At 41.6% G+C, this 27,519-nt stretch overlaps 1 protein-coding gene across 6 annotated transcripts in view; it reads left to right on the forward strand.

Moving 5' to 3' along the window:
- The first annotated feature begins 6,782 nt into the window (after positions 1-6,782).
- ubr2 (ubiquitin protein ligase E3 component n-recognin 2) overlaps positions 6,783-27,519 on the forward strand; it is a 129,934-nt gene continuing 109,197 nt past the window's right edge. For 4 of the 6 annotated variants that reach the window (XM_080200589.1, XM_080200591.1, XM_080200588.1 and 1 more), the window contains exons 1-2: positions 6,791-7,162; positions 24,620-24,879. In XM_080200589.1, coding sequence (XP_080056715.1) covers positions 7,085-7,162; positions 24,620-24,879 — 338 coding nt within the window. In that variant the 5' untranslated portion in view covers positions 6,791-7,084. Of the gene's footprint in view, positions 7,163-24,619; positions 24,880-27,519 lie in introns of all 6 variants that reach the window. The other 2 variants (XM_080200592.1, XM_080200593.1) reach the window with 2 other exon arrangements.

The following is a 27,519-nucleotide window of genomic DNA, read 5'->3' on the forward strand; positions in this document are numbered from 1 at the left end:
TAGGATGCTTTACTCTAGGGGTGATTCTGATGACAAATTAGGAACTTAAAAAAAAATCAAAACAAGCTTTAGTCATGACACATTTTGAATATCACTCAAATAAACAAAGCAGTTTAATTTTTAACAGTTGAACAAACCTTAAACATGAAAAGAAACAATTCTAATTTCTAACTTTTCACTTTTTCAGTTTGAAGTAAGCAACAGTCATCCCGTAGGCTTAAAATATAGTTAGCAAACCCAGGCATACTTGTTTTAAATTAGTGTGGAAAGTCCTGAAACTATCAGAGAGACTTTACAGAGAGCACGCATGTCTTTAAACAGCTCCAGTCAGCAACTAACCACAGAAAGCTGTTTCTCTGCTACAAAACTACATCATAAAAAAGGGTAATGATTATTGTGATGATACTGTGCTATTTATATGTTTTATGTTTCTGTGCAATGTTTCAAGGTTCTGTTTTGTTTTTACAGGGAGTCAATGGGCAGGTTTTACAGACTTTCTCATCCCAAAATTGTAAAATCCTACCCAAGGCCATCAGACCTTCTCCTGTCCATGCTTGACCACTCCAATTCCTATGGCAGGGCAGTAAAATTCTGGCTGACATGTCTATAAGGAATGCAGCTCAGATGCTGAGAAAGCAAGGTAATTAATCTTTTTAGCCATGTCATGTTTATTTAGCAGAAGGCTAAGGCATTTTTCTGTATAAGTAGAGAGGATCCCATCGACCTCAAGATTACATGACCCTGTGTACCAAAACTCACCTTCCATTACTTCAATCAAAAAAAACCCAGGGGACCACTGAGAAATTCCTCTCCAAGCCACTCACATCCTGACTTGGAAATATATCGCCATTCTTTCACTGCAGTTGGGTCAAAACCCTGGAGCCACCTCCCTAACAGCACTGTGGATGTATCTAAACCACATGGGCTGCGGCAGTTCAAGAAAGCAGCTCACCACGACCTTCTCAAAGGCAATTAGGGATGGGCAATGAATGTTGACCTAGCCAGCAATGCCCACATCCTGTAAATGAATTTTCAAAAATCTGGTAGAGCAGCACTGATACGCATCACGTCCAGACATTCCTGTTTTTGGCCAATCAGCCTTTTTAATTGAATATAACCAAATGTCATTTGCCAGGCTAATGCAGGATTTATATTTCTCCCTTTTGATTCCAGAAGGAAGGACTCTGAAATTCTGTTGTTGGGCTGCTCGTGGTACTGAAATGTTGTTCAAAGCTGTACTACGATCACAAGCCTCCATCAGCCATCAAGTTTGGCTATGCTACACAAAGGTGAATTAATTCTAGAAGACATTTTCTTTGTAGGACACCTTGTTCTTTTAAATTTTTAATAGTTTTAAGAAGATCCAATTTCCCTTTGTGATCTTGAATAGGCCACTGTGTTTTGGGCTTATGCCAGCCTGATTAAGTGAGTGAGTTTCAAACTACTTTGCTATGTTGATTTGAATGACATTGTAGGTAAGGGTAGTTTTATTAAGCATTCATTCCAGGAGTCCTTTTTCTCACTTGTCTATTCGAGCTTAATATAGTTTGGTTTGAATGTGTTTTTGCTTGTCAGCCTGGTCTGTGGATGCTGCCACCGGCCTAGTTGGGATTTTAAGGAAACGTTTTACGTCAGGTTGACTTATTGTGAGAGAGCAGACCAAGTTAGGTACCAGTCTTACCTCTAAGGTGGTTGTGATTCCATACACAGTCATAGGAACCTTGTAAAAGTTAGTAATTTGCATCTTAAACTTCTTGAAACCCCCCAACGGAAATTGAGAAATCAGGTGTTCCGAATTTGTCCATTTAGTCATTTAGACCAGCAGTTATTTTTAGAACTGTCAGATCCATTAGTGTATAATCAATTCATCTGTCATACAGGGGCCGCCACATGTTCAATGGTTGTTAGGGTGGCCGAGCATAGGGGATTTTGAAAGATCCTGTTTGGGTACCAATTCTTCAATCTGAGTTGTGTGATCTCTGAATCCTGATTTTAATTTTTGTTTCTACCTTTAACTATTTTGACTGAATGCCTTTTCTCCCTTTAACTTGGCTCAAATTTTTTTTTTGTTTCAGTGGACATGGCATGACTGGTAAGGCCAGCATTTATTGTCCATCCCTAATTACACTGGAGATGATGGTGGAAAGCTGCTTTTTTGAATACAAATGAGTGGCTTGCATGATAAGTTAAGTTTCAATGACATTGCTGTGGGTTTTGAGTCACATATAGGCTCGACCAGGTAAGGATGATAAACTTCCTTCCCTAAAGGACGTGAATGAACCAGATGGTTTTTATTCAATGCTGAATTAGATAGATTTTTAGTCAATAAAGGAGTTGAGAGTTATGAGGTGTCGACAAGGAAGTGGATTTGAGACCACAACCAGATCAACCATTATTTTATCAAAGATTTCCAAAAGAGTTGTGTCCAGACACTCAGAAGAGTGGGATTGTGGTTGGACGAAACAAAAAAATTGCTCTACAACAAACGCTGGTCATATATCTTAAAATTAATGTTAATTAGTCCACATGACTCACATCTGGTGTTAAATCAATTATTATGGAATAGTATTTGGCATCTTTTACTTCAGTTGTAAATTGGATTCTGAGCTGATCTGCCAATGTAGTGATGAAGTCACTGTAGGTTCTGTGTGTTAAAAGGTTGTTCTTCCCTGAACCACAATATTGATAATTTTTCAAATGCTCTTTGAGAAGCTCAGCAAACTCATTGACATCTTCAAGGCAAGCTAAAAAATGACCTCTTTGAGTTGGCAATGGTGACTCATCATGCCCTCTTAGAGGTAGTTCCAAAGAAGGAAGCAGTTTGACTGTGGCATCAACACGTCTCAGCACTTTCCTCCAATAAGAACACTCCTTTGCAAACTGAGCCAATAGCACAGAATCAATGCTTCCAGATAAATTACATGTTTGAACAAACATGCATGCAGCTTTAATAAGAGCTTTGAAAGTTTCATGATGAGCAATATCTTTTCCAACATTTCTCCAGTTAGAATACCTGTCAATGAATGTTTGTTGCCTGTCACTCAGGTCAGGGAATAATTTGCCTCCATAATCACAGAATCCATAGAATCCCGACAATGCAGAAGAAGACTATTCCAACTAACTGTCTGAATGAGCATCTTACCCAGGCCCATGCCCTGCCCTATTTCCGTAACCCTGCACACTTACTTATCCACCTAATCTACACATCTTCATGCAATAAGGGGCAATTTGTTTTAGCATGGCCAATTCATCTAACTTGCACATCTTTGGACTGTGGGAAGTAACCGGAGCACCTGGAGAAACCAGGATCCTGAGGGACAAAGTTCCATCTACCAGCATATAAGCCAGTTCTAGTTTGAAGACCAGCTGCAAGAGTGCAGAAACCGTCATGAAAGCAATTAAAACCCATTTCTTTGCTGAACCAAGAAGAGATATTCCCCAGAATAAGTCCTCAATTGTATACAGTGTGGTACCTATAATTTGGCTTTTACTTACAGATCTAATGGTTTGGGTGTTGTTTGCAAAGAGGGAATTACTGAAAGAGTTCAGATCTCATAAATATACTTTGAATCAAAAAGGATAATTTCGACTTAAAAATGTGGATGTGTTTAGTACTTTGTATTCATAACTGTCTTAGATCTTTATAGTCCTGTTTGTGCATGTGTGGCTTTTCTGTATTTTAATGAAAAATCTTTAGTAAGTGTTACACAATGACAGGGCTGGTTACTGTTTTCACTGGGTCTTGCATGTGGCCCCTCACGCCATTCCTGTCAACAAAATACACCACGAGTTCCAGTTTGGGAAACACTCGCAGATAATATCAGCCAAGTTTGTGACAGCATAAGGTCACCCAAGGCCAGAATTGAACCCGAATTCCTAGCTATGAGGCAGCAGTGTAAACCACTGTGCCACCATGCTGCCTGCAGACTTCCTTTGTGGTTTCTGAAAAAAAATCAATCAATTTCTATCATCCCAACTCCATTCATCCTTAGAAAATGGGACTCATGAAAACTTCTACCCTCCTTTTGACCTCCAACCTCAGATATGGTGGGATTCAAACCTGAGTCCCCAGAACTTAAGCTGAGTTTCTTGATTAATAGTCTTGCATTTCTACTGGGCCATTGCCTCCCCATTTGTGGAGGTATCTTCAGGTTAATGCTGCCTTTTCTGCTTTTATTTCAGATTTCCAATCTTTTGTTTTCTGTTCAAGATAATGCTTCATTTTGGAAAGGGAAACATAGAAACTAGAAGCAGGAGTAGGCCTTCAGCTCTTCAATCTGCTCCGCCTTTCATTTTAACATAAGAAATAGGAGCAGGAGTAGGCCATCTAGCCCTTCGAGCCTGCCCCGCCATTCAATAAGATCATGGCTGATCTGTCGTGGCTCAGTTCCACTTTCCCGCCCTCTCCCCATAACCCTTAATCCCCTCTCTTATCAAGAACCCATCAACCTGCTTCTTAAAAATATTTAGCGAGGCAGCCTCCACCACTTCAACGGGCAGAGAATTCCAGAGATTCACCACCCTTTGAGTGAAGAAGTTCCTCCTCAACTCCGTTCTAAACCGCCTCCCCTTTATCTTGAGGCTGTGCCCCCTAGTCCTACTGTCTTTTTTGAGCGGGAAGAGTCTCTCCACCTCTATCCTATCCATCCCATTCATCATCTTATACGTCTCAATGAGATCTCCCCTCATTCTTCTAAACTCTAACGAGTACAAGCCTAGTTTATTCAGCCTCTCCTCATAGCTCAATCCCCTCAACTCCGGTATCAGCCTAGTAAACCTCCTCTGCACTCCCTCCAGGGCCAAAATATCCTTGTGCAGGTGCGGCGCCCAAAACTGCACACAGTACTCCAGCTGCGGCCTCACCAATGCCCTATACAGCTGCAGCAAGACCTCCCTACTTTTATATTCAATCCCCCTCGCTATGAAGGCCAGCATCCCATTCGCCTTCCTGACCACCTGCTGCACCTGCAAGCTGGGTTTTTGCGACTCATGCACAAGGACCCCAAGGTCCCTCTGCACCGTCGCCTGCTGCAGTTTTTCGCCACGTAAGTAATAGTCCTTCCTACCATTCTTCCTACCAAAGTGGACCACCTCACACTTGCCAACATTAAATTCCATTTGCCATTTCCTGGCCCATTCGCCCAGCCTATCTAGATCCTTCTGCAGACTCTCCACACCCTCCGCACAATTTGCCTTTCCCCCAATCTTGGTGTCATCAGCAAATTTCGACACCCTGCACTCGGTTCCCTCCTCCAGATCATCTATATAAATGGTAAATAGCTGAGGCCCCAGCACCGACCCCTGGGGCACCCCACTAGTCACCAACCGCCAATCCGAATAGCACCCATTGACCCCCACTCTCTGCCTCCTATTTGACAACCAATCCTCTATCCACGCTAACACCCTACCCCCAACTCCATGTCCCCTGACCTTCTGCAATAACCTCTTGTGAGGTACCTTGTCAAACGCCTTCTGAAAATCCAGAAAGACCACATCCACCGGCTCTCCTCTATCCACTGCCCTAGACACATCCTCATAGAACTCCAGTAAATTTGTCAGACACGACTTCCCTTTAATGAAACCGTGTTGCGTCCGCCCTATCAAGCAATTCCCTTCAAGATGCCTCGCAATTTCCTCCTTGATCATCAAATTCAATTTCCTGATCCCTCTTCACCCTCAAGAGCGACATTTACTTTCTTCTTGGCCTCAGCTACACGTTGTGGTGGTGAATTCCATACATTCACCAATCTTGGGGTGAAGAAATTTCTCCTCACCTCAGTTCTAAAAGGTTTACCCCTCATCCTGAAACTATGGACCCCTACTTCTGGGACTTCGCCACTACTGGGAACATTTAAAAAAAAATCTACCCTGACTAACCCTGTGGGAATTTTGTAAGTTTCTATTAGATTCTGCATTCTCTCCTTTCCTTCCCTATGTACCACAGTTAAAGTCTTTTTTTTGGAGCGCTGCTCCTTCATTGGGTGAACATCACTCACCTGATGAAGGAGCAGCGCTCCGAAAGCTTGTGATTCCGAATAAACCTGTTGGGCTTTAACCCTGGTGTTGTTCTCACTGTGCCCACCCCAGTCCAATGCCATCATCTTCCCTATACATGGTATGCTTTGTCTGTACAGCATGCAAGAAACAATACTTTTCAGTGTATATTAATACTTATGACAATAATAAATCAAATAGATTCCTTCTCACTCTATAAACTCTCACTTGCACGGCGGCGTGGTAGCACAGTGGTTAGCACTGCTGCTTCATTGCTCCAGGGATCTGGGTTCGATTCCCAGCTTGGGTCACTGTGTGGAGTTTGCACATTCTTCTTGCATCTGCGTGGGTTTCCTCCGGGTGCTCCTGTTTCCTCCCACAGTCCAAAGATGTGTCGGTTAGGTTGAATGGCTGTGGTAAAATTTCCCTTAGTGTCCTGAAATGCAGAGGTTAGAGGAATTAGTGGGTAAATATGTAGGGATATGGGAGTAGGGCCTGGGTGGGATGGTGGTTGGTACAGACTCAATGGGCTAAGTGGCCTCTTTGTGTACTGTACGGATTCTAAATCAACTCTAGAAGTGGGGGAGCTGGGGGTTCAATAAAATAAAATATGAACTGGTCAACAAGGGAATTCTTCTGGCGAGTTAAAAGTTGTAATGTGGAGATGCAGATGTTGGACTGGGGTAAACACACTAAGAAGTCTCACAACGCCAGATTAAAGTCCAACAAGTTTATTTGGTAGCAAAAGCCATAAGCTTTTGGGAGCTCGTAATGGCATGTTTGACAGGCTCACCCTCAACTGACTGGGATTCTAATGGAATTGTCAGCTTTGCTGCATTGGAAAATAGAACATTTTTGGGGAGCTCGTGGCTTCTGTTACCAAATAAACCTGTTGGAAGTTAAAAGTTAGCAGGGAAGTGACCGACAAATGGTTTTGTGTGAACTTTGGTGTGCTGATGATGGTTCTGACAGGAGCAGAGTGTGGTGGGTTGAGGACCCAGGCCTGCCTGCTGCTGCCTCCCACTGGAGCGGATGTTTGGCCTTGGTGACGATCATTTCCGCTCCCGTTTCTTAGGCCGAGAAATCCAAGATGGCGGCGCCGGAGTCGGAAGAGGTTCCGTCCATCCCGAAGTTGTTAATGGACTGTTCGGCGAAGGACATCGCCCTGGTACGAAACATAAGGCGCTTTCTGTTTATTTCCCCTCTCACTCGCACGGGTCGGGGAAAGCGGTGCTCAGCTTGATTTCTTTTCCTCGCACCCCCCCCTCCTCCCGGGCGTTAAGCAGCAGTTTGTATTCCTCAGACCGGCGGGGGGAGGGGGGGGGGAGGTTGCTATGTAAAGACCTCTCTCACGCCCGGGCCTGCGGCGCTGTCCTCGCATTTGCTGAGACATGGTGTCCGCCGGTCAGATGTTAAAGACCGGCAAAAGCTCGTTTTGCAGATCTCCACCAAACTCGAGGATAATCGTTATTTTATTTTTTGGCTTGTGTCCGTCTTTTTTTTAAATGTCTGATTGAGGTCTATTCCTGTTGTTAGCTTGCCGTACTCAGCACTTGCTGCTGCTGCTGGTTGACGTGAAGTTATCCCCTCGACAGAAACAAATAATTTGTCATCCGCTATAATAATATGGAACCCAATATTTAAATATCACGAATCGGGAACCCGAGGAGCAAGTTGACTGGGAAAATAAACACAACAGAGCTTTAGGAGTTAAAATATTATTTAAAAAAAACACCAGCTGTTGTTATCTGTTAATTGGCCACACTCCAGGTGTCTTAGTTATGGCATATTGGTAGTGTATAAGTTAAATCTATTGTTACCTGTCATAAATAGGCACTTCAGTTGTGAGGCAGAGTTTATTTTTGAGTGAAATTTCATTAGCCCTTGAAGAAGGCTTGAAACCTTGGCAAGCCTGCCAAGTAATTTGATCCACATATTGCATTGTTTGTGGGGTGTCATTTTCTCCAAACTAAACAAGAAAAATTAAATGTTTTATAAATGGAAGACTTTGTGCGCTTGGGGTGCTGAATAGTTATTTTGACATCTAGTCATTGTAAGGTAGGCAAAAATAGCAGCCAATTTGATCCAGAGCAGCCAGCTCTGAAGATGAGTCATAGGGACTCCCAAGCATTGCCTCTGTTTCTTTCTCCACAGATGTTGCCAGATCCAGTGAGTCTTTCCAGGATCTTCTGTTTTTATTTAAGCCAGTTTGGTGAGTTGGCTAGGAAATGAGGTTAATTCCCCAAATATGAAAAGCGATATCTGAAAGAAAAGTTTGACATGACTCTCAGGATGTCAAAGCGCATTGCAGCCAGTTAAGTACTTTTGAAGTTCAACGACTATTGCAATGTCGGGAAATGTAGCTGTCAGTTTGTGTACGGCAGTGAAATCTGTAGCTAGATTTTCTGTTTTAGTGTTGATAGTTAAGGCATTAATATTAGCTAGGAGTTAGGCAAAACTATACTGCTCTCTAATAGTGTCTTGGGATATTTTACAACATCTGGGAGATTATATAAGTCTTAGTTTAAAGTTGTTTCGAGTCTCTTTAGAACTTCCCTCAGCACCAAAGTGCTCAACTCTCTGGAGTGGGACTTGAACAATCTTTTGACTCAGAGACGAGAAGCCAAGGTAGGTGGCCTAAGTTTAGCTTCTCGTCTAAATCACAGCACTCATGCCAATCAGTTGCACTCCCCTAGTAGAATCCAGAAATATCAACCTTGCTCAAAGATGTCAATCTTATCCATGTAAGAGATTAATTTGGCCAGTGGGTGTGCTGTGCTTAGGGTTGTCAAGATTGATGGAATTGGAAGTGGATCTCCCTGGCATTGTTTCTCAGGGTCTGAGATTCCTGAGAATTGGGCTGCTTTGGGAGATACGTTGGGGAGAGAGTACGTTTGAGAGATTTGGACTGTTGAGAGGGAGGATACAAGTTGATTCAGGTGGAGGGAAAAATCCACCAATAGCTTGGGATTCCCAAGACAGGCAAGTAGAGGGGGCAGCACGGTAGCACAGTGGTTAGTGCTGCTGCTTCACAGTGCCAGGGACCTGGGTTCGATTCCGGGCTTGGTCAGCGTGTGGAGTTTTCACATTCTCCCTTGTCTACAAGGGTTTTCTCCAAGTGCTCCAGTTTTCTCCCACATTCTGAAAGATATAAGTGCATTGACATGATCAGGCGCCAGACTGTGCCGACTGGGGGATTTTCACAGTAACTTCATTGCAGTGTTAATGTAAGCCTATGTGTGACTAATAAATAAATTTAAAGGAGAGCTGATCAGGAGATTGGGACTTGTGCTGAGGGGCAGTGGTTTGGAAGAACAGGAACTCCTTGAATAGGATGGGATTCATTCACAAGATTAGAACGTTTGGGGAATGGTGGGATAAGTTTATTTATTTTATTTGTTAGTCACAAGTTGGCTTACATTAACACTGCAATGAAGTTATTGTGAAAATCCCCTAGTTGCCGCATTCTGGCACCTGTTCAAGAGAGAATTTAGCATGGCCAATAACCTCACCAGCATGTCTTTCAGACTGTGGGAGAGCCCAGAGGAAACCCACACAGATATGGGTAGAACATGCAAACTCCACAGAGACAGCGACCCAAGCCAGCAGTTGAACCCAGGTTCCTCGCGTGGTGAGGCAGAGGTAGATTTGAGGACTTTGAGGAAGTTGTGGCTCCTGGGATTGGGGTATTGTAGGTCTTTATTCTTTGAGGATGTGAGCAACATTGGGTCAGCCGATGTTTATTGCCCATCCTTAATTCTCTTTGAGAAGGTAGTTGTGAGTCACTGCTTTCAACTAGGGACAGCCAGTGTTGTTTGCTTTCATTCCTTTGATACGTCGTAGTGGTTTGACACAACTGAGTTGCCATTTCAGAGGATACAACCAGATTGCTGTGGGTCCTGAATTGAATGTAAACATCTAAGAGCATCAGGTTTCCTTTCCGCAAGAGCATTAGTGAACTGGATGATGTTGACATTTGAACCCTTGGCCTCAGAGCTTTATCCTGGGCTCCCGGATTGTAGTCTCGTGAGATTATCATGACACAACTGGGTTGAAGCAGCAGTAACACAGTAATGGGAGGGATGATGATGAGAGTGAAGGGTGAATAAAACTTTGGGGGATTTTTTTTCCCTTATTCATTCATGGGGTGTGGATTTTGTCAGCATTTAATGCCCATTCCTAACTGCTCCTGAAAAGATAACCATGAGCTGTCTTCTTAACCACTGCAGTCGATGGGGTGAAGGTACACCCACAATATAAGAAGGGGTTTCCAAGATTTTGACCTCACTATGGTTGAAGGAATTGCAATGTAGTTTCAAGTCAGGATGATGTGTGGCTTGGAAGGAAACCTGGAGGTAATGATACTCCCATACATTGACTGTTCTCATCCTTGGTAGTGGTCATGCGTTTTGAGTGTGCTGTCGAAGGAGTTTTGCTGAGTTCCTGCAGTTCATCTTTAGATGGTACACACTGCTGCCACTGTGTGTCAGAGGTGGAGGAATTAAATATTTCACTTTCAGGTGGTGGATGTGATGCCAATCAAATGATTTGCGTTATCCTGAATGGTGTTGAGTTTCTTGATGGTTGTTGGAGCTGCATTCATGCAAATTTGTATCATATTCTTTGCTTGTGCTTTGTGGATGGTGCACAGACTCTGCAGTCGGGAGTTAAGTTACTTGATGCAGAATTCCCGGTCTCTGACTTGTTCTTGTCATATCTAGTTCTGTTTCTGGTCATTTGTAACTCCCACGGTGAGGATAGTGGAAAATTCAAGTATGGTCATGCCATTGAATGTCATGGAGAGATGATTAGATTCTCTCTTGTAAGAGATGGTCATTGCCTGGCACTTGATATTCTGGGTAAACAGTATGCAATTGTTTCTCGTAATGGATGAATGGGAAACAAGGGGATAAAGACTGGGATTGTTGCTGCATGTCCCTATTGTACATTGCAAGCTTCAACTGTCGCAGGTCACGGTGGGTTGGATGAGGAGGGATGTAGCCACACCCTTCTTTGATTCCTTTCTTGGTAGCAAACCGTGAGCCTGACATCCCATATTGTGCATATCAGTTCCTCTCATCTGAGACTGAAATTCAATCAACAACAAGGAGAACAGCTAAAGAATTAGGTTTGAAACTGACTGTCCTGGCTTTGGGAATTATTTTTCAAAATTATTTTTGAATGACTTGTTCATAATCATGAGCATCTTGCTCATCAATGTATTCTTTTGATTTTAACTGTTTGGAACAATAGTCAGGTGAGTTGAATATTTTTTCTTCAAAATGCTATGTTAATGGGTTTGTTTTTGTTTTCATCTCCTGTGAACATTAATTCTGTATAGCCTACTTGGAAAGCCAAATTAGCTTTGGTTCAATGTACTATGTGTTGGAAGAACGACACACTGCACTCTTAGGCACTAACCATTTTTGTTTGATGTGGAAGAGAAGTAGGATAATAAAAATTTGAGTGCATAATATAAGATGATCCAGAAAAGATTAGAGTTGAAATAATTTGGGGAGTGACTCATTAGCCCACTTCTTGATACAGAATCCAGCGAGATGCAAGTACAAACCTCAATCAATACACAGAATGTTGCAGTTGCACTTCGTAGTTTGAAACAAAAATGCTACTTGTTGATTTTGCTTGGATCACACTGTTATGATTTCGTAAGCGTGGTGAATTTCTCACCCAAGGGTATAGTGGAAAGATGGGATTGGATAGGAAGGTTGTTCTGATGGCTCGAATTTTAATGTCATCCAAATCCAAAAACCTTGGGAGAGGCAGATGCATCCATGCATAAATTTACAATGTTTAAAAATTTCCGTCTATTACTTTGTAATGGTAATGACAAATGTGATATTCAATGTTTTAATTTAAACATGGAAGTAGTATTATGCATTTGTATTATGTAAATGAACACAATAATAAGTTAGTACAATGTTAATAAATCAGAGGAAAAACAATAGCAGCTTCAGTGCCTTTCTCTCAGAAGAAATTTTAACTTAAAGCATAATTATGGTTTAAGTTTTGACAATTGTCTTCACTATAATTTATGTTCTCCCCTCTTAAACTGTACAGTTAGTAATCCAGAACACAGTTGATGCCAATTAAGTAAATGACCAGAACATTCATGTGAATGATAAGATTAATTTTGTATCTTTGTGGCTGTGAATATGAAAGCCATTATGGTAGCAATAGGTAGTCATAGTGGAGAAAAATAAAAGATTCTCAAACACTGAAGTAAACACTACTTTGAAATACAGTAAATGCACAGGAAAGTTACCTAAAGATGTATTTCTGAATTAGCACCACCATTAAACACTGCATTATCTGGTAATATTCATCCTTATGTTGTTAAGAAATGGGTATGATTACCTATGAAATAGCTATCTCATTAAAATCATTTTGAAGGAAAATCTTTGTGTAACTGCATGCTGAAATCTGCAAAAATAGTGGAGTGGAAATTTGAATGCATGTCAGAAGCTGGTGCCTCAGCCACATCTGCAATTAATGTGTCAGGCCTCATTTCGATAAGATGTAGTCCCTCCAAAGGCAGATTGCTCAACTTTGGGGATCAAATGCGGGCCTACTCCAGTGCTGCTCTGTCTTGTGACTTGTATAATCCAAGGACCAGGATGGTGGTGACCTACAGTACTGGAAAAGCTGTTGAAACTTACATAATTTTTCAAGCATTCTGAAGCAGGTCCTGAAACAAACTTTACACCCTGGTTGACATTAAATTGCTGATTTCATGAGGCCTCCAGGAATGCTTCAAAGAACTAAGGACTAATAGGGCACAGGTTATCAGGCCCAGAATTTGCTATATGTTCCAGTTTTACACTCAAATTGATAAAATGCATTCTAAAGACTACCCCTGTGTGTTGAATATGGTCCATGCAAATGCCAGGATGTTTCACCAGACCCAAGATTTAAAATAACCTTGTCATTTTTAGTGTCAATTGTGGAGAAGACCCCAGATCTATAATATTTTCAATCAGATAAGTGCTAGCTGTGAGCCAAGCAGATACTTATGCAACAAATGTCCCCTCACTTTGTACTGACATTTATTAATTGTAATGTCAATCTTGAGTCAGAATTTGGTTGACTTCAGAACAAATCTGAGAGTCAAGAGAGTATCTCTGAACTTTATTGTACATGTTATCAAATGTCTTTTGAGATAATTGAAGTCACCCATTGTCATGCTGATCGTTTCCCTATTTGAATTCCTCCAGTCCAGCTTTCATCAGACCACAGCAACTCAACAATAATATCTTTTTATGTTACCCTGGTGTTTTCCTTCCTTTTTTGTCCGCATTGACACAATTGATCATATTGTCCTCCATGACCTTTATGTTTACATAAACAGACTTACTTTAATCAGTTTGACTCCCACATTTCAAGCAATAGCTTCTTTTCCTGATGCTGTCGTGCAATCTGACTGCTGGCATACTCTGTGTTCTTATGTTTTCTTTGTTGAGTGGGACTCCTCAGTGCTATTGTCTATTTCACCACCGATAGACTAAATATATGCAGATTTCCACTTCACAACCATCTCCGTGTCATCAGATTGCTTTTCTGGAATCAGATTAAAATCAAAAGCCAGAAATTTGGCAAGCTGAACTTGAATCTGGCAATTTGGATGTGCCATTGGGATTCAAATTTTGTTTCTGTCCCTCATTTCTACCTCACGTTAAACCAGAAATTTTGCAACTTGGGAGGTTCTGTTCAGCCCTGAACTGGTGTGCAAACTCCAGATGTTCTCACAGCCAAGTCTGCCTACTTTTTTATTTGATTTATTATTGTCACATGTATGAGTATACAGTGAAAAAAATTGTTTCTTGCGTGCTATACAGACAAAGCATACCATACATAGGGAAGGAAAGGAGAGAGTGCTGAATGTAGTGTTACAGTCTTAGCTAGGATGTAGAGAAAGATCAAATTAATGCGAAATAGGACCATTCAGCTAGGAAGAAGCTGTTCTTGTGTTGGTTGATAAGTAATCTCAGACTTTTGTATCTTTTTACCGAAGGCAGAAGGTGGAAGAGAGTAGGTCCGGGTGCGTGGGGCCTTTGATTATGCTTTTCTGAGGCAGAGGGAAGTGTAGACAGTGTCAGTCGATGGGAGGTTGGTTTGCGTGATGGGCTGGGCTTCATTCATGATCCTTTGTAGTTTCTTGCAGTCTTGAACAGAGCAGGAACCATACAAAGCTGTGATACAGCCAGAAAGAATGCTTTCCGTGGTACATCTGTAAAAGTCGGTGAGAGTCGTAGTGGACATGCTGAATTTCCTTCGTCTCCTGAGAAAGTAGAAGCGTTGGTGGGATTTCTTAATTATAGCATCAGCATGGAAGGACCAGGACAGGTTGTTGGTGATTTGAATACGTAAAAACTTGAAGCTCTCGACCAGTTCTACTTTGTTCCCATTGATGTAGACAGGGGCGTGTCCTCCCACTGTGCTTCCTAAAGTCGATGACTGGCTCCTTTGTTTTGTCAACATTGAGGGAGATTATTGTTGTCATACCAGTTCACCAGATTCTCTATCTCTTTCCTGTGCTGTATCATGTCATTGTTTGAGATCCACCCCACAATGTTGGTGTCATCAGCAAACTTGAAAATTGAGTTGGAGGGGAATTTGGCCACACAGTCAAAGGTGTATAAGGGGTATAGTAAGGGGCTGAGGACACAGCCTTGCAGAGCACTGGTGTTGAGGACGATTGTGGAGGAGGTGTTGTTGCCCATGCTTATTGACTTCAGTCTGGGATCCTGTTGCGGAGGGAGGAGTGTAGAATCAAGCCATGAAGTTTGGAGATGAATCTCATAGGAATAGCGGTGTTAAAGGCTGAGCTGTAGTCTATGAATAAGAGTCTAACATAGGTGTCTTTGTTATTTCGGTATCCAGGGTTGAGTGTAGGGCCAAGGAAATGGCGTCTGCTCTGGACCTGTTGCGGCGATAGGCGAACTGTTAGTGGATCCGGGCAGTCTGGTAGGCAGAAATTGATTTGTGCCATGACTAACCATCCGAAGCACTTCATGATAAATGTCATAGCCACTGGATGATAGTCATTAAGGCGTGTTGCGTGGCTTTTCTTTGGTACTTGGACGAAGGTCATTTTCTTGAAGCAGGTAGACCTTAAATTGATGTAGAGAGGTTGAAGATGTCTTCGAATACACTCGGCAGTTGGTCTGTGCAGGACCAGAGCGCTCGTACGGGTACTCCTCCATCACTTTGGCATCACGTGTTTGCTCTTTGACCTCACTTCTGATAAGAATAGCTACTCTCTTGCCTCAAGACTGCAGCTCTACAATAATTGCCACTATTCTTTTGCACTCCATGCTGCAGCAACTGCCATTATCAAAGCAGTTCAATAAACATTGTCACTTGTTCCAATTTCTTTCACATTCTTGTGGCCAAGAGACTACAATTGATGTGTTTGATATTCTTGAAGCAAGGAAGACTATTTCTAGGATGAATTTGGTTGCCTAAAAGTCATAAAATCGGGGAGTATCTCTGTTAATGCCTCGAAGAATTGTTTTTTGTTTTTATTCCAATTCAATCCAATCAAGTCCAATGCAGAGTCTCAACAAGTTGAGACATTCCCGATCCAAGCTGACAAGACAGGGCTCTCACCTCCTGTCTTGGGCTTGATCTACATGATCCATGTTGGTATAGCTCCTCCTCCAAGGCTTGATCTCATTTGCATCTTAGCCAAAAGGCTGAGATGCCACTTTTAAAAATTGCTTCAAATGAAGCTAAAATGTCACCTAATGACGAGATAGGAATGAGGTGAAGCAAGTTATACTTGTTTCAAATGCGGAAGAAATGTTGGCCAGTTAGGAACAGGCAATTGCGGTGGATAGAGGAGAGCCGGTGGATGTGGTCTTTCTAGATTTTCAGAAGGCGTTTGACAAAGTACCTCGAGGTTATTGCAGAAGGTCGAGGGACATGGAGTTGGGGGTAGGGTGTTAGCGTGGATAGAGGATTGGTTGTCAAATAGGAGGCAGAGAGTGGGGGTCAACGGGTGCTATTCGGATTGGCGGATGGTGACTAGTGGAGTGCCCCAGGGGTCGGTGCTGGGGCCTCAGCTTTTTACCATTTATATAGATGATCTGGAGAAGGGAACCGAGTGACGGGTGTCGAAATTTGCTGATGACACCAAGATTGGGGGAACGGCAAATTGTGCGGAGGGTGTGGAGAGTCTGCAGAAGGATCTAGATAGGCTGGGCGAATGGGCCAGGAAATGGCAAATGGAATTTAATGTTGGCAAGTGTGAGGTGGTCCACTTTGGTAGGAAGAATGGTAGGAAGGACTATTACTTACGTGGCGAAAAACTGCAGCAGGCGACGGTGCAGAGGGACCTCGGGGTCCTTGTGCATGAGTCGCAAAAACCCAGGTTGCAGGTGCAGCATGTGGTCAGGAAGGCGAATGGGATGCTGGCCTTCATAGCGAGGGGGATTGAATATAAAAGTAGGGAGGTCTTGCTGCAGCTGTATAGGGCATTGGTGAGGCCGCAGCTGGAGTACTGTGTGCAGTTTTGGGCGCCGCACCTGCGCAAAGATATTTTGGCCTTGGAGGGAGTGCAGAGGAGGTTTACTAGGCTGATACCGGAGTTGAGGGGGTTGAGCTATGAGGAGAGGCTGAATAAACTGGGCTTGTACTCGTTAGAGTTTAGAAGAATGAGGGGAGATCTCATTGAGACGTATAAGATGATGAATGGGATGGATAGGATAGAGGTGGAGAGACTCTTCCCGCTCAAAAAAGACAGTAGGACTAGGGGGCACAGCCTCAAGATAAAAGGGGGGCGGTTTAGAACGGAGTTGAGGAGGAACTTCTTCGCTCAAAGGGTGGTGAATCTCTGGAATTCTCTGCCCGTTGAAGTGGTGGAGGCTGCCTCGTTAAATATTTTTAAGACGTGGGTTGATGGGTTTTTGATAAGAGAGGGGATTAAGGGTTATGGGGAGAAAGCGGGAAAGTGGAACTGAGCAGCGACAGATCAGCCATGATCTTATTGAATGGCGGGGCAGGCTCGAAGGGCTAGATGGCCTACTCCTCCTATTTCTTATGTTCTTATGTTCTAATAAATGCTGGCCTAGCCAGTGATGCCCACACCTTGTGAAAGAACAGTGGGGGGAAAAAAAGCCAATACCCAATTACATTGTGGAACCAAAAGCTGAATGTTATTCGCCGGATCAGTAAGATCTTAGGTTTTAAATTAGTAATGGAGAGTCAGTGCCCATAGACTCAGCAAGTATTTGGATTTGAAGTCAGTTTGGCAGACCAATATCTGTAGGAGGACATGGCGGTGTCCAGTGTAACTTAATATTAGTGGAATCTCACTGTACTTGACTGGTCACTTACCATGATCCTCACGGCTCTATCTACAGCAATGCCATTAGAATGTTGAACCTATTCACAGGTGGCAAATATAAATCAAAAATTGATAGGAATAATGCAATATTTTTGATGAAAAATATGACTGAATTATGATGAGTAGATGGATTTAAATACTGGATTTAAACACTTGGTGCCTACCAGTACAAAACAGGAACCAAAAAACAAATTTACACGATAAAGCTGTGTATATTTTTAAAGTTGTATTTAGTTCTAAGGCTGTCACTTAAATGTTGGGTTCGTAATATTTTTCAGAGCAACCGATATCTATAGTTTACCTATTTAAGTATGTAGACAGAGATACAATATCAGGACACTATAAGAACCTAGTTTTTTGTGGTTGATTGTTTATAACTGATCCCTGCTGGAAAGCCTGTTTATACCTGTTGAGGAAACTGATTTAGATGTGAGAGCAGCGTTGCCAGATTGTCCCTTGGTACTCCCTAGCATGCACATTGAAGGGGTATGGGGGGATTTTGTTGTCATTATAAATTCTGTGAGGAGGTGAATGGAGAAGATTGAAAAGAAATGCTGGAATAGAGGGGAAATGGGATTTTAGAGGATGAAGTATCGGTGAAGGTGAACACATTATTGAACACTTTGTACTGTAGTTGGGGTATTATTTGAAAAATGTGAATGTTGTGTGTAGAGCAGCGGTTCTCAAACTGGGCTCTGAAGAGATTCTGAGTTGGGGAATATTGGGGAGGGAGTGGGGTGTTGTGGGGGTGGTGGAGGAACTGGTCTATAAAAGAATCTTAGTGTTTATAGAGCTGAGCCCACCTAATGGCTCACGTTATTGTGATCAGGGCTTGGATCTCATCTTGGTGTGACAGAGCCACTTGGTACTGCCAGCTGCTGCTTAAGGTGCTCAACTATATGATTAAAAGTCCCATATGATGTCACAAGGCAAATGGCGAAGTCTGCAGCCGAAGGATCGAGACTGACTCTTCAGTGAAAAGCAGGCACACCCATTTCAATCATGTATATAAGTAAATATTTGATTTCTTAAAAGCACAGAGAAGTTATGGTGCAGGAAGAGGCCATTCAGACTATTCATTTGGCTCTGGCCAAAAAATAAACTAGCTACTTATTTTAATTCCACTTTCCAGCATCCTGGTCCATAGCCTTTCAGGTTACAGCACTTCACAGGCGGAATCTGGTATCTTGTAAATGAGTTGAACATTTCAGCTGCAACCACCAATGTAGACAATGAATTCCTGATGCCAGTCACCCTCCGGTGCCCACGCTGATATTCACTCACCAACACTCCCAGAAGAGATTAATTGGACGTTTAATTTTTCTATTCTTTCATAAGATATGGTCTTTGCTGACAAGGCAAGTATCTGTTGCCCATCATGTGCTTTCAGCATTGATATCACATGGAGTGAATTGAATTGAATTGACTGAGGATAGACATTTGAGATGCTGGGGACCTTGTGGGACCTTGCTGTGTATAAATTAGTTGCTATATTTCCCTCCAAAGAAAAAGACCTCACCTACACTAAATACCTCTTTTCCTTTTAGAAGACTGTAGAGCACATTAAGAGCAGATGTAACCCTTAAATTTTCCTCTCTCTCGCCCTCGCAGTATTTGTGTTTCCATTGAGTGGCATTTTGGATAAAGCGTGTTCTTGCCCACATTTCTGGTGCTGCACTTAAGGAATTTCTGCACTTTTCTGTTTGTGATGCTTAATAGATTGTCTCTGAATTTATCACAAATCTTTATTAGAACATTTGTAAAATCACTTTGTATGCATTTCTGTTGATGAAGCACAATCAGTAGACATGATGATTGATATTAGTAGTGTATCTTGAGGGTATGTTCTGTCTTGTTGCACGTTACAGTACTGAGATTTGTATGATTATAAATCATTCTTATTTATTATGCAGTTCCTCAAAGATATTATTGTTTGAATGCAGTTCAATTTTCATTATTCATTTTTCTGCAACTATTTTCATTCACCTCTGCTATTTATTCCAGAGTCGTCGTTGTGTGTGTGTGTGTGTGTGTGTGTGTGTGTGTGTGTGTGTGTGTGTCAAAGGAGCAAAAAAAAACATGCAAGTGACCACTATTTTTTGACTTAATGTTTAGAATGCATTTGATCAGTGGGATTTTTGAGTTGACCAGTAGCCTAAATGGACATATATAAACAAAATCAAAGTAAGAGAGAATTCCTTGAAGGCCAGGTCAGCTAGAGCTGGCAGATTCCTTTCCACAAAGGATGTTAGGGAGCCAGTTAGCCTTCCCATTGTTTTTCTAACAACAACCCAAACAAGAGAACACATTTATTGATTTTGTTTTATCAGTGCCCTTTGCATTTGGAGCTGATTAATCCATTTTTGTCATCTGCAGGTTTATACCTTGGATGAGGGAGTGAGATCCACTGACCTGCTCAGACATGGTGCTTGTGTCTCTCTCTGTTTAGTTAAGTTGTTCATTGGTGGTTGCATTTTTGCTGGATCTCTTTTGTCTTCTCTCCCTGGACCTTTGCCTTGCATTGTTTCACCAGCTGAAGCTCTTGAAGTTGACTAGTAACAAAGTGCATTATATATTTTCAATGAAAAAAAAGTAAATAAAATGCATTGACACAAAAGCAAACGACTATAGATGCTGGAAATCTTTGATTTATGATATAAAGACTGCAGAAGGATCTAGATAGGCTGGGCGAATGGGCCAGGAAATGGCAAATGGAATTTAATGTTGGCAAGTGTGAGGTGGTCCACTTTGGTAGGAAGAATGGTAGGAAGGACTATTACTTACGGGGCGAAAAACTGCAGCAGGCGACGGTGCAGAGGGACCTCGGGGTCCTTGTGCATGAGTCGCAAAAACCCAGCTTGCAGGTGCAGCAGGTGGTCAGGAAGGCGAATGGGATGCTGGCCTTCATAGCGAGGGGGATTGAATATAAAAGTAGGGAGGTCTTGCTGCAGCTGTATAGGGCATTGGTGAGGCCGCAGCTGGAGTACTGTGTGCAGTTTTGGGTGCCGCACCTGCGCAAAGATATTTTGGCCTTGGAGGGAGTGCAGAGGAGGTTTACTAGGCTGATACCGGAGTTGAGGGGGTTGAGCTATGAGGAGAGGCTGAATAAACTAGGCTTGTACTCGTTAGAGTTTAGAAGAATGAGGGGAGATCTCATTGAGATGTATAAGATGATGAATGGGATGGATAGGATAGAGGTGGAGAGACTCTTCCCGCTCAAAAAAGACAGTAAGACTAGGGGGCACAGCCTCAAGATAAAGGGGAGGCGGTTTAGAACGGAGTTGAGGAGGAACTTCTTCACTCAAAGGGTGGTGAATCTCTGGAATTCTCTGCCCGTTGAAGTGGTGGAGGCTGCCTCGCTAAATATTTTTAAGAAGCGGGTTGATGGGTTCTTGATAAGAGAGGGGATTAAGGGTTATGGGGAGAGGGCGGGAAAGTGGAACTGAGCCACGACAGATCAGCCATGATCTTATTGAATGGCGGGGCAGGCTCGAAGGGCTTGATGGCCTACTCCTGCTCCTATTTCTTATGTTCTTATGTTCAATTAACGATCAGAGCTCATGACTTTGAATCCTTTATAATATTTCTTAACTGAATTGGAAATGTGCTTTCAACCACATGAACAGATTTAAAAAAAATATTGCTGAGGAACACTGCATAATTTTAAAAAAGTAGCTTCTCTGAGTTGCCAGTGACCAAGACCTGTGGATTGTTCATTATTTTCCAAAAAAAAATGAAAAGTATATGTATTACATTTGTTCCTGATCAAGTTTAAGAACTTGAGATAGTTGACAAGTATTTATGAACCATAATTTGTATTTGTATTTCATTCACCTGATCAAGGAGCGGTGCTCTGAAAGCTAGTGATACCAAATAAACCTACTGGACTTTAACCTGGTGTTGTGAGACTGAAGTAAATTTTAGTTGATGAATTTCAGGCTCCCTGGTTACAGTAAGCTAAGATGGGCTGGTACTGGCAATAAAATATTGGAATGTTATGGATGGGGGTCTTTGAAAGGACTGTTCTTATGGCTGCTGCCCCGTTGGATAGCTAACTTGATCTTGATCTTAGTTCTGATAGCACTAAGTCGTAAATTGCCTTGATAAGAAAATTGATTTGCCTAGTCAGTGGCTTTTATCTTGGGAAGAAAATAACTAGTATTAAATGGTTAGTTAACAACCCTAGTATTCGTGAAGTGTGTTTGCTCTGGTAATATAGGCAACACAATAGCATATTCTGATGCTTTATCTAAGTGATAATTAAAGCATGGTAACAGTTGTTGATAGCAAAAGAAGATTGGATCTCTTTTGTAACAATAATTGTGGATTAAATCAATAGATTTTTTAAAAAGCAGCTTCATTGTTCTTTTACCTTTTGCAGGGGGAGATGTCCAGAACAAAATGTCAAGAGGGAGAAAATGCCATTTAGCCTATCAAGCCAGTTTTACCACAAGTGTTTAACTTTGAATTCCATCCAATTGAATTATCTCTCAAGTCAAAATTCTGTAAAATTTATGTGACTAATGAAAATCAACATGCAAATATGCCTTCACTTACACCAATTCATTTTGCAACAGGTCTTTTCCTGAGGTTCTGAAAACCCTGGGCTGTGGTATTGTTTCCCTTGTATGCCTCATAATAATTCTGCAGACACTTAATTTTCTGGCAGCTTTTAATTTTCTGAACGAGTTACTTGATGATACAATCTGCTAATGCCAGAGTTTTTGATGCAATTTGCACTGTTACAGGTTGAGTATACAGATTTGACTAGAACAATGCTAGAAGATGGCTTGTTCTTCTTCAGAGAAGAAATGGCTCAAAGATGGCTGAGAAGACTTCATATGGGCGTTTAAAAGTATTATGCTTAGATAGGCTAAGTAGGTAAAAAAGGTTTCTAATGGCTGAAAGGTTGAGAACCAGAGCGCACAGATTTAAGATGATTGGTCAGATAACAAAAAATGACTTGAATGCTTCTTTATGCAAAGAGTCGTTTGAGGCTAGGATATAATGGCTGATAAGGTAGTGAATGCAGGTTCAGCATTAGCCTAGAGATAAACGCTTGAAGAAAAAAGTTGTTGTGAAATGAGAAAAGAACAGAGGAAAGAATCAAATTCTGTTTGATTTTGAGAGAGCCAGGTGAAACTGGGGCCAAGTTACAATCTCCTTTGCTGTACTATTTATGATTCATATTGTACCTTTTACTTAGGCTCATATTTTGAGGTGCTCCATAGAGGTGGCAAGAAGCAAAAAATTCTAAGATCTTGTTAATTTTATGATTAGGGGAGGTGATGATGTCGTGGTAACTTCATTTTCTAGCGATGCTTTGGCTAATACTCAAATCCAACCAAAACAGTTGGTGGAATTTGAGTTCAGTTAATGAATCGGGAAAAAAGAGCCGGTCTCAGTAATGGTGACCATGACAACGATCGTGGATTCTTGTAAAAACCCATCTGGCTCACTAATATTTTTTAGGGAAGGAACTGCCATCCTTTCTTGGTCTGACTCAATGTGGTTGATTCTTAACCACTTTCTGAAATGGCCTAGCAAGCTGCTCACTTCACAGGTAATTAGAGATGGGCAACAGATGTCTGCTTTGCCAACAATGTCCATATCCCATGAAAGAATAGAGACTATTGCAGTCCTGCATTTTGCTTTTGGCTTCCTTAAGCTATCCACCACAACAGAACTTGCATCCATTGAATATTGGTTGATTAGCTGTAAATATTTTCTAACCTCTCCTTCCACCAATCTGAAGTCCCCATCTGCTTCAAGAAGATGACCATCATAATAGTACCAAAGAAAGGCAAGACAGCATGCCTTAATTACTATCTTTCAGTGGCTCTGACATCCATCATAACGAAGTGCTTCGAAAGGCTAGTCATGGCACAAATCAGTTCCGGCCTCCCAGACTGCCTGGATCCACTACAGTTTGCCTATTGCTGCAACAGGTCCACAGCAGATGCCATTTCCCTGGCCCTACACTGAACTCTGGAACCCCTCGGTAACAAAATCACCTATGTCAGACTCCTATTTATTGACTACAGCTCAGTCTTCAACATCGTTAATCCATAAAACTCATCTCCAACCTCCATGGCCTGGGGCTCAGGTCCTCTCTCTGCGATTGGATCCTTGACTTCCTAACCTGTAGATTGCAATCAGTAAGGATAGGTGACAACACCATCTCCATGATGATCCTCAATAGGGTGCCCCACAAGGTGTCATCAGCCCCTTGCTGTATTCCTTTCACACTGACGACTGTGTCGCCAAATTCCCCTTCAACTCGATTTTCAGGTTTGGATTTCAAACAATGATGAGACGGAGTATAGAAAAGAGATAGAGAATCTGGTGAGACAACAATAATCCCTCCATCAATGTCAATAAAATGAAGGAGATAGTCATCGACTTCAGGAAGTGTAATGGAGGACATACCCCTGTCTACATCAACTAAGTGGAAGTGTTTGAGAGGTTCGAGTTTCTAGGTATCCAGATCACCAACATCGAGTCCTGATCCCTCCATGCCGATGCTGTAGTTAAAAAAGCCCACCAATGCCTCTACTTTCTCAAGAAGCTAAGGAAATTTGGCACATCTGCTATGGCTTTCACCAACTTTTATTGATTGCACCACAGAAAGCGTTCTTTCTGGTTGTATCACAGCATAGTGTGGCTTCTGCTCTGTCCAAGACTGCAAAAAACTACAAAGGGTTGTGAATGAAGCTCAATGTATCACGCAAACCAGCCTCCTATCCATTGATTCTGTCTACACTTCTGACTGCTTTATTAAAGGAGCCAGCAAAATCAAGGACTCCATGCACCCCAGACACACTCTTCCATCTTCTTCTGTTGGGGAAAAAAATACAAAAGTCTGAGCACACGTACCAACCGACTCAAGAACAGCTCCTCCCCTGCTGCCATCAGACCTTTGAACGAACCTACCTTGTATTAAGTTGATCTTTAGCTACACCCTAGCTATGACTGTAACACATTCTGTATTCTCTCCTACTTTAAGTATGGTATGCTTTGTTTGTATAGTATGCAAGAAACAATACTTTTCACTGTATACTCATACATGTGACAGTAAATCAAATCAAAAATGCAGCTTGCAAAATTTTGTCTCTTTGCCCTGAGACGGCTGCTTTCTGCATTTCTGATGAAATTGCTGAGATTATGTTTTGCAAATTTGATTTATTTTGATTGTGAATGTATTTTACACATCTATTACAAGAATCTAATACTAATGTATTGCACTGTCTTCTTTCTTAGAACTGGCTTCAAGCATCAGATTTAACCAGGGATGTGTACCAGCACCTTGCCTATTATATACCAAAGATTTATTGTAGAGGCTCTAACCCTAATCCACTTCATGAAGAAATGTCAGCACAGCAAATACTGTTGGGGCCAATGGAATGGTACCTGTATGGAGAGGATCCTGCTGTGGGAATAACTAAACTTGAAAAGGCAAACAAGTCATCACAGCTCTGTGGGCGTGTTTTCAAAATTGGAGAGCCTACCTACTCTTGCAGGTACAGAACTTCCAACAAGGAGCATGTTGTTTCCGTGTATTTATGTTTGTTATTGTGACAAGTATTAATAATGACAAAAGTGTTTGAATCATGCTGTAATATCAGTGTTGTTTTAATTTTGGCTTGGTCAGAATATTGCCATTATGGAAAGGTGCCAAATATTCACTGTACTAACAATTGCTCAGAGTTTTAGCAGGCTTTTGAGTGGAGACATGTATTAGAATTGTCTGACCCATTGTGCCACCCTTGGTGGAATCTGTTGTGTGAGAGCAGGACAAGGAAATAACAAGGCTCTTGAACCAGTCAGATTGATGAATCCTCACTGAAATATGTTGTGCTTAAATGAGGAACTATAAATCAGGAATTAGAATATAATTGAATTAGATTTAAATCATGTACCAAAAATAAACAAAGATTGAGGTTAAAAAAATTGAGAGATATATAAAAGAGATAGACAGGACTGTTTAAAAAGTATTTTAACTTTGAAAAAGATCTTCCAGTAGTGATTGCATTATGTAAGAGCAAGATTGCACATTTGTAAACTTAGATTTTCAGAGCCAGAGGGTTGTTTGGCTTCTTGAGAATTCCAGATTTTCAATCACTACACGATTGGTAGCTGCTAGGGCTCCAGCTCTGGAATGCACTCTCTAAACCTCTTCCTCTTGCTAAACATCTCCACCTCACTGCTTTTCATACTGCCTTTACCAAAGAAGCTACTTCTTTGATCAAGCTTTTGGTCATCTGTGATATCTCCTTTTGTGATTTGTGATTTGATCAGTGTTCTCTGCCTCTGTTTCTTTGAAATGTCTTGCACTGTTGTACTATGTTGAAAGCACTATATAAAAACCAAATCTAAACATGCTGAAGCCGTGGGGTAATTTGAAAACGAGATAGCAAATTCTAAAATCAAGACGAATACCAGTGAATGTGTATGCATCCATAGCCATACACATTCACTAGTATTAGTCTTGATTTTAGAATTTGCTATCTCGTTTTCAAATTACCCCACGGTTTCAGCATGTTTAGATTTGGTTTTTATATAGTGCAGTTCAGCTTGCTGAACTACATGGACTTTGAGAGGTGCAGAAACTTTGGAACAGAATTCCCGCTGTTAGGGCCCAGGCAACTGAAATCATGGCCACCAATGACCGAACCATTAAAAATCAAGGATGCTTGAGACCAGCGGAGAACAGACATTTCACAATGTTGTCGAGCTAGAGGAGATTAAAGCAGTGGGGAGCAAGGAGACCATGGGGGAATTTGCAAACAAGGATTGAGGTATTGCTTAACCATCAACTTATGTGGGTGAGTGAGTTCAGGGGCATAGGGTTAATGGGACTTGGTGCAAGTTAGGTCAATGGCAGCAGAGTTCTACATGACATCAAATTTCCAGGAAGAAGGTGGATGGTATCCAGAAATACATTGGAATAGCCAAGTCTACCATGTGACAGTATTTGTGCAGGTAGTCACAAATTATAATTCAGAATGCTCTAGCTTTTGACTTGCACGTTTCACAACAAAAGAAAATAAAATCAGTGTTAATATGTTGAGTGAGTTGCAAGATGTCTATTCTCTGATTGTATTCCTGGTAGGCTTGATGGTGCTGCTGTTTTCTCAGCACAATGATGATAGAAAAGAGGATTTGAAAACTAAAATTGCTCCTGACTCCTTTCTGAAGAGGGAGAAATACCTTATGTCGAATTTGCCTTCTGGGCAGAAGTCCCAATATTTAAGTCCGTTCCTCAAGTCAAACCTGAGCAATTCCATTTTATTGAAGGCCTCATTAATTATGTCATAACAGGCATTTCTCAGAATATACTGCTACTGGTGTGATGTAACTTTTGAGTCTTTCAATGACCTGTTCGCTTTGGCAGCAATCATGCTGTACTTTAATTCTTGGTGTGAACTTGGCATTTCTGACTGGAGATAAGGTACTCTGAGCTGAATTTGGAATTTGTGCGTGTCAAGTACACAATTACCTGAGTACGAGTTTTCTTTTTAATTTCAGTTTAAGTACAATTTATTCAAATTATTTGAATTAAAAACAAGTGGATGTATATCAGAAGCTTTATTCAGGGAAATTTATAGCGTTTCTTTAAAAAAAAAATGTGGTTAGAACCTTTGGTTTGTACTTCATAATCTGAAGATTTCCACGACAGACAGACTGATGAAAGGTGCGAAAGGGTTGAAAGACAGAGGATTTTTTAGGTTTTATCTTTCTCTTTGAATTGACTTTGTTTTCATGGGACTATTTGTCGGTCCCAGGAAATTACATAACTCTGGTTGGGGAGTTGTACGCATTGTGATGCAGAATAAAAGAGCGTGGACAAGAAGCATCTTAATTTTCTGGAACAACTGGATAATACGTAGATCTTTGTGTCTGTAATTTTTCACTGTTTGTAAAGACAAATGCCAAAAGTGCAGGAACCAGGTTAGATTTGAGTGACACGATACCAGACTGTGATTAAGAGGCTCTCACTGTCTTCGCTGTGGTGATAAACTGATTCTACGTTCAAGAAAATCAGTTTTACTGCCAATGCTGTGTATGCGCCTGTGCTCTACTTGTCCTCTGTGTTGAACTCCTGATGCTAAATATGAATTAGTAGAGAATTCAGGCCAAATTGAAGTGTGATATGTTAT

Source organism: Carcharhinus amblyrhynchos, chromosome 12, assembly GCF_965287045.1.
Source record: "Carcharhinus amblyrhynchos chromosome 12, sCarAmb.v2.hapA, whole genome shotgun sequence".
In the NCBI taxonomy this organism is placed as follows: domain Eukaryota; kingdom Metazoa; phylum Chordata; class Chondrichthyes; order Carcharhiniformes; family Carcharhinidae; genus Carcharhinus; species Carcharhinus amblyrhynchos.